Below are 7,659 nucleotides of genomic sequence, written 5' to 3'. Positions count from 1 at the left end.
TAGCTGGAACGAAGGCTCGCGAATAGATAGATAGCAATGCGTTGTCTTCCCGTAAATGTCACGGATTGTATTTAGTTGTACACGTTGATTAAACGTCACGTCTCTGTAGTCATAAGATAGATATAAGATAGATAAGCAGACGGTTATTTTCTCTTTTAGTGGCTAACCTAAGCTAGGTAACCTTAGCACATACCACAGAGAAGAGCGGAGGAAGGCTGGAGATATGTGATTGCGGGTTAAGTGTCTGGTTAGCTCATCTAATGTTGGCGGACACCGGATGAGTTGGAAAGTGGTTCTAAAGGTAAGCGATTGTCTACTCTGCTTCACATCCTTACTCACCAGCACTCAGCTTTAAGGCTTTAACGAGCAGCTGCTTGGTACCTGGAGACTCTCCTGTCAGCTATTCAACAAGTCATATCACGACCAAGGGATTCTGATTTGAGGGAATGAAGCAGAATTAAAAGCAGACTGCAGACTTAACTCTCCTCACAGACTTTGTAAACACCACCTGCAGTAGCAGTAACCCTCAACAGAAAGGAGCAGTTACATCTTAATGGCACTACAGTAATTGTATCCTCTCTATGGCTTTAACGGTGCCCCCGCCTTTAGGCCCGAGTTTAGTGTCTGTGAAGATGACTCACTGTTCCAGAGGGGAGGTGTATTACCTTCCACATACTTAACAGAGGTCATTTATACGTGTAGTTTAATGCATAGGATACTCTGCTGCCATGCTAAGTGTGTTTCAGATACTCTGTCATGTCTTCAAGACATGTAGTATGAAAGGGGTAATAGTCTCAGGTATGAATATGATAACCAGAAGACACGCACTAAAGAGAATAGTTCTCTGTGCAGGTATGGAAAACTACTTGTTTAAATGTTTGATTGATGTTTATTATACTGGAGTTGATGGTAATGGACAGCTGGCACTCTCAGGTATTTTACAATTTATTGTGTGAGAAATCTGATTTTTTTCAACCTTTATAGAAATGGTCTTGAGTCCTCACTAAACATAAATCAGATCAATTGAAGAGACTTCCAGGTGAAATTTAGCTGTTAACTCATTAACAAGTAGACATCAAACCTTTTGTGAAGAGCAGGCCGTTTTTATTTCCAGCCCTGCATATTAAAACAACTGCTGCGTCATACAGCTCAAAGTTGATGAACAATGTGGTTGGCTCTTGACTGCAATACATATTGTGACTCAAATCCAGACAGGCTGTCACACAGTAGGCTGCCAGTATCCACCGGGAACAGCTTTCCCACAATACTGTTTAGCATCGCACTCAGCAGCTACAGACACACACACACACACACACACACACACACATAACTGTGGAAGACCCAGTTGCTATGTGGAGTCTGCTGCTCTCGGCGCTAATGGAAGGGTAAACACGTCGCACAGTCGCTGCAGACGCATAACTAGTCACATTTACAACAGTTAAGAGTTTAAAGGATGAGTCCAGTCATCGTGTATGTAAAGCCCTTCACTAGAGGGAACTACCTCTCCAATCATATCGTTGTGTTTATGCTTTCAGAGTTTTGACTGTTGACCAAACATAAGAAGCATTTGCTGAGCTCTGGTTATTTGAGATTTTGTCATAATGTATACAAAAAGAATAATTGAAAAACATCGATACATTTTTAAAAAACAGTTAACTTGTAATGTAAATGTATCTTCTACATTTTGGGCAAGAAATAGCTTAGGTTTCATGTTATTGACTCATCCGACTGATTTGTCTGCTAATATGTTTCCTAATAAAAGTTGATTACTTAATTACCACCTTTATCTAACCAATTTAATCTGAATCAGTTTGCTGTTGACTTGGTTCAGTTTGGTGTCTAGTTAAAGCTGAAGCGTCGAGATGAAAGGACGGAGTGTGATTGTAACTGTTTCTCTTATAACTTGTAGAAGTCATGTTAGTTCATGGAGAAAAGAGAGCTCACACTGTAATACAAGCTCAACATTCATTGTGGCCAAAGTCACATCTTTGAGTGTTTTCTGTGTCTGAACTCTTTGTTTTTTGTTTTTGTTTAATTATAGGGTCTGATTGAAAATTAAAGCTTTTCAGTAAGTATTTTTTTACAAACAGAGTGCGGGACGTTTCTGATTATAAACCAAATTTAACCATCAGTTTCAGTAAATCAGCTACATGACTAACCGTTACACTCAAAGATGAGCACATCTGCTTCCTGTCACTGACACAAAGCTTCAAATGTAAACCAGACAAGAGTGTGTTTGACTTCCAGCATCTAAACATGTGCCGTACATTAATGTTTGGTTTATTTTACACTTTCAGTTGGTTTATGTGTTTGTGTCACATCACTGAAACTACCCAGGCAGTGGAAGTGAGTACAGCAGCCACACGTCACCACCATGTTGGAGGAGGACATGGAAGTGGCCATCAAGGTGGTCGTGGTCGGCAACGGGGCTGTTTGCAAGTCCAGTATGATCCAACGGTACTGCAAGGGCGTCTTCACCAAGGACTACAAGAAGACCATCGGAGTGGACTTCCTGGAAAGGCAGATCATGTAAGCAACTTCTCCGAGGTTTACTTTCCTCTTTCAGATGTTGCCAACAGTGTGTACCGTCCCTCACTGCCCGCTCTTTGTTTTAGCGTGAATGACGAAGAGGTCCGACTAATGCTGTGGGACACCGCCGGGCAGGAGGAGTTTGACGCTATTACTAAGGCCTACTACCGTGGTAAGACCCCACCACCGTGACAAACACAACACTGCTGCCTCGGGCCACTGACCGAGCACGGCATTCAACCAAAGCACATGCTCTGGCGCACATAGCACCGCTATCTTTCAGCTGAAAGAAACAGAAGCTTAAAAACATGAACGGTTGGTGTGTTGTCTTGTTGCATTCCAGGTGCCCAAGCGTGTGTGCTAGCCTTCTCCACCACGGACAGGGAGTCGTTTCAGGCCATCGACAGCTGGAGGGAGAAGTTGGAGGCCGAGATCGGAGATATTCCCACAGTTCTAGTGCAGAACAAAATTGACCTCCTGGAAGAGACCGTTATAAAAAAGTAAGCAGTAGCTGCTTTATTCTAATAATCCTACTTGAGCAGTAAAGCAAGTGAGTGTTCAGGACAAATGGTAATAACTGTGTATTGTCTTTACTTGCAGCGAGGAGGCCGAAGCTTTGGCTAAAAGGCTCAAGCTGAGATTTTACCGAGCTTCAGTAAAAGAGGACCTCAATGTCAACGAGGGTAGGTCACTGAGAGTTAACGAGTCTAATAAGCAGGTGAAGCCGTCTCACTCTGGGTAACACGAGTATTACATCTCTGTTCTCTTTTGTAGTTTTTAAGTACTTAGCTGAGAAGTATCTCCAGCGACTCAAACAGCAAATGGCAGAAGAGACCGAGGTGCTGCATACAACAAGCAATAAAATAGGTGAGGAGTCCTCTAAATCATTTTCTTTTTTTTTATGCTACAGTTTAAGTTGTATTACTTCGCTACAGTGATGTTACTCATAAATTGTGTCGTAGTCATAGACGGTGTTGCAGAAAAGAGTGAGCTGCTGCAAAAACCGTGCATTGAGTGGGCAGCGCGCCGTGTATTGAGTGGGCCGGTCTGACAGTAACTCCCGGGCCACTTTTTCCCCCCAGTCCGCCCCTGCCGATGGATTATATACAGTGTGCTTTGGCACAGGCAGTTTTACTGCCTTTGTGCTAAACCCACACTGAAAAATAACAATTCAGTACATTTTTATCCAGGTATTTATTCGTCAAATTTTGTTTTTTAAAGTTAGGAAAGCAATGTTTAAGTCAAGCCTGATTTTGCCTTCGACATAAAATAATGATCATAGGAACTTCCACACAGTGAAGCATACAGTTAATTAATAACACTGGTATCAGATCGGTACTCGGTATTGGCCGATACACAAAACCCAGGTTGTCAAAATATTTGACACTGGAAAATGAACACCAATTAAAACTACCAATTTTGCTGTGTATATATATATATATATAGAACTATATATATATATATATATATATATAGATCTATATAGATCTATATATATACACATATATATATATACACATATATATATATATACACATATATGACGGCTGCTCCATCTCCCCATCTCCTGAAGTCCGCAACCTGGGTGTCATCCTGGACTCCACCCTTTCCTTCAAGTCCCACATCAAGTCCGTCACCAAAACTGCCTTTTTCCATCTCCGGAACATTGCCAGACTCCGACCGTCACTCTCGGAGTCTGTTGCTGAAACCCTGGTCCATGCGTTTGTCACCTCCCGCTTGGACTACTGCAATGGTGTCCTGTTCGGGGTACCCAACAAAACCCTGGACAGGCTCCAGTATGTACAAAACTCTGCCGCCAGGGTTCTGTTGTGAAAAAATGTGTTGTAGCTGTTTTTCACACTTAGAGCAGGTTTAAGAATGAAACAGAAGCTCTCAGAGGCGTATAGTTAAATCAAAAGCAATAGGTTTATTTATCGAACAAAGTTATTCAGCCCTGCAGTAATACGTGCACGGGTCACTAATAGCTTCACTCGCAGAGTTCCACCATTAGACACACTTCAACACATCAGCATGATCCTTAATATATGGGGTCCGCCCCCTTGATACATTAGTCAAAGTCAAAGATGCAAACGTATCACGTTTATGCCGTGTATTACGCTTGGTTGGAAGCCGTGAATGTCCATTCACCTTTGGCCCCTCCCAATAGGCGTTGGTTTCCATCAGTGTGAGTGAGATTTTGAGGTGAGAGGTCCTAAGAAAGAGTGTGTGGAGAAAGCCGGGCTCAGCTGGGCGTTGGCCCTCGCTTGAATCTCACTGTCTTATCTTTCTAAAAGATGGCTGCCTGTTCTTTGTGACGCAGTTAAATAAGTAACCTTTCACCTGCTTCTCTCTGGCCTTGCTGTGTTGTGAGCACTGTATAAGTGGTTAATAGTGCTGCATAAGATAATGGTTATTAAAACTACAAATATACTAGTGATTAATTAAACTGTATATATAAGCTAGTTGCTGATTAAGCTGTATATAAGCTAGCTGTTGATTAAACTGTATATGAGCTAATTGCTGATCAAACTGTATATAAGCTAGTTGCTACTTAAAGCTGCATATAAACTAGCTGCTGATTAAGCTGTATATGAGCTAATTGCTGATTAAAACTATATATAAGCTAATTTTATCAACAAATCCCTCTCTTGACGTCTGAAGGACGTCACTTTCTTTACTTTCCTACCCTGTTCACACGCTGGTGTCTTCCTCTGCCTCTCCTGACCCTACCAGGCTGTTCTGCTCTTCCCATACTGGGTAAGCTCCATAAGGAGGGGGTGGTAATGGTTCCTTGGAGAGGGCAGTGGTGATGAGACGGCCAACCAAAGAACGAATACAGGGTATTATACAACATCCACATGAGACCAATATTGCAATGAACACACCCACTGACACTGCTATTGACAAGATCAGGTGCTTCCATTTTCCAAACATGTTTTCCATCCAATCTCCAAATGGATTGTTCACACCTGATGCTTCCTGCATTTCGTTTGACAGTGCCCTCAGACTATTCAGTGCTTTTGTGACTGAACCGTCCGGCGCAGTATTGTTGGGGATGACAGTGCAACACAGGTCTCCAAACATTGAGCAAACACCTCCTTTTTCAGCAAGCAACATGTCCAAAGCCATTCTGTTTTGTACAGTAATCAAAGAAGTAGGGGCCAGCTGCTCAGCCAGACCCTCTATTGCATCCCTAGTATGATTAGCCAAACGAAGAACATTGTAATGCACATAATTGATACGATCAACATTTTTATTCACAGTTATCCATGGAATAATACTTGCGACACTCTCAAAACCTGCTGCAATTTGGTCTACCAATTTGTATTCATTAGGCACTCCTCTGGGCACTCCGATAGCATCTATGTAGGTTGGACCTCTGTCCAGGCTGAACTCAGCTTCAGCTGCTCTTTTAGCTAAGATATGTCTGCGTCTGCGTTGGGTCAGGCTTTGTACTTTGTTTTGCTCCTGTATTATTTTGTCTCCCACTAAGGTAAGTGGCATTGCCAGCCTCACCATAGCACAGACTCCTATTGTAGATGGTGGTATGTTAGTGAATAAGCGCAGACCCCCACAGTAGTAGAATAGCCCTCCCCTAGCCCAAGAACCTATCTCTGAGCCTGGTCGTGTCATGTTGCACCAGTCTTCTGGCACACTACCTAGGTGGATTTGAGCTCTATCGTTGGTGAAATGGTAACAGACATATCTGGATCCTAGTCCTTTGTAAGCTTTGAAATAACCTACTGCAGTTTGGTTGTCAATCGGTGGGAATATGGATGCCAGAGTAGTGCAATGTGGTGGAGTAGCCATTTTAGTCATTTTTGTCATGCACGCGTATCCTGTTGGGTCAGATTCAGGATATAGTGGTGCTGGTTCGGTGAACATAGCTGGTCTAGCTGCAGCACAAGCTACACAGCCACTCATTTTGTTTTTTATAGCATTATCAACAATCCAATTTAACCAAACATTGTCGCTTCCTTGTCCTGTAGCTAATTGGATCACCTGTTGGGGAGTCCATTTAGAAAAGTCTTCTGATAAGACAGTAGGTGGGTCTGGTGGTGGCGGTTGTCTGTGCGGAATTATGTTTATTTGAATTCCTACTCTCGGGTCTTTGCCTGGGACGTCCACTAATAGGGCGAACCATATTATGTTTTTTCCTGTGCTGCTTTTGGTGACGTTGTTCAGAGACAGAGATAAGGGATTGGCTGTTGCTGAAAAGTCTCGTTGGAAGTCTATTTTGTCCCATAAGGTCCTTCTCGGACTCTCCCCTCGCATTGTTGGCTTCCACCGCCCTGTGTACTTTGTTACCGCCCCCCAGGAACGACAAAACGCTATGGACGGGACGTTCACGTAATTCTCACATCTGTTGACTATGGCATTGTCAGCACACAAATACACAGCACGACCTCTCCATGCTCTTGGTCTTCTTCCACAGTTAATCACATCACACAAATCAAAAGTAAAAACGGTTTTGCTCCCCTGGGTGTAGTTTAAGGTCAGATATGCACGACACGCTTTTGGTGGTGGCTTGTATGCCGGTTCTGAGGCATCTCTTTTTTGCCTAACCTTCCCTCTCTCGAGGTCGTTTTGAGTTTTGTTCACATCCTCGCCGCTTGTTGTCAGATTGAAGCTTGGATGACTCTCAAACCTTGTCAGATTTGGCATTGCCTCTGGCAGACAGTCATAGTTTCCACTAGCTGGTTTGTTCACTGTTTTGTCCCCCATTTTCAATCCCACAGTCAAGAATATCACAAATGCCACACCCAAACCCATTAGAACCCACCCAGTTCTTTTACCTATCCCCATGTCTTTCCAGGTGGCTGGGGGATGAATCCCCTGTGGCTGGATGTCCGTTCTCCCCAACAGATTACACTCACACTCCATTTTGCGCCAGATCACCTCGGACCTCTGCTAAGGGTCTGGAACGCTCAGATGCTGGGGCACAATGTGACAGGTGGTGCCAAGGTGCTCCTGATTTACCTATGACCTGGACCGAGTGTGAAGTAACCTCCTTCACTTCGTACGGCCCTGTCCACCTGGGGTCAGTCCACTTTCTCTTGTGAACTTTGACCCTGACCCAGTCACCCACTCGGATGAGATTTTTCACTTCCTCCTGGTCAGCTGCACTGG

General features: G+C 43.5%; 1 protein-coding gene across 1 annotated transcript; it reads left to right on the top strand.

Annotated features, from left to right (window-relative positions):
- LOC306785742 (ras-related protein Rab-23-like) lies at window positions 1-7,444 on the top strand (the record flags this gene model as incomplete). The annotated part of the gene is made up of 9 exons (XM_079280197.1): window positions 1-301; window positions 2,042-2,068; window positions 2,338-2,529; window positions 2,616-2,701; window positions 2,873-3,029; window positions 3,130-3,212; window positions 3,304-3,396; window positions 4,103-4,250; window positions 7,396-7,444. Exons 3-9 carry the CDS (start codon window positions 2,375-2,377, stop codon window positions 7,442-7,444), a joined length of 771 nt encoding a protein of 256 aa, XP_079136323.1. The 5' UTR covers window positions 1-301; window positions 2,042-2,068; window positions 2,338-2,374.
- Window positions 7,445-7,659: the final 215 nt, after the last annotated feature.

The sequence above is a fragment of the Melanostigma gelatinosum genome, assembly GCF_949748355.1.
Source record: "Melanostigma gelatinosum genome assembly, chromosome: 12".
Classification (NCBI taxonomy): Eukaryota; Metazoa; Chordata; class Actinopteri; order Perciformes; family Zoarcidae; genus Melanostigma; species Melanostigma gelatinosum.
Note: the sequence above shows the minus strand (reverse complement) of the source record. Positions and strands in the feature narration are given on the sequence as shown.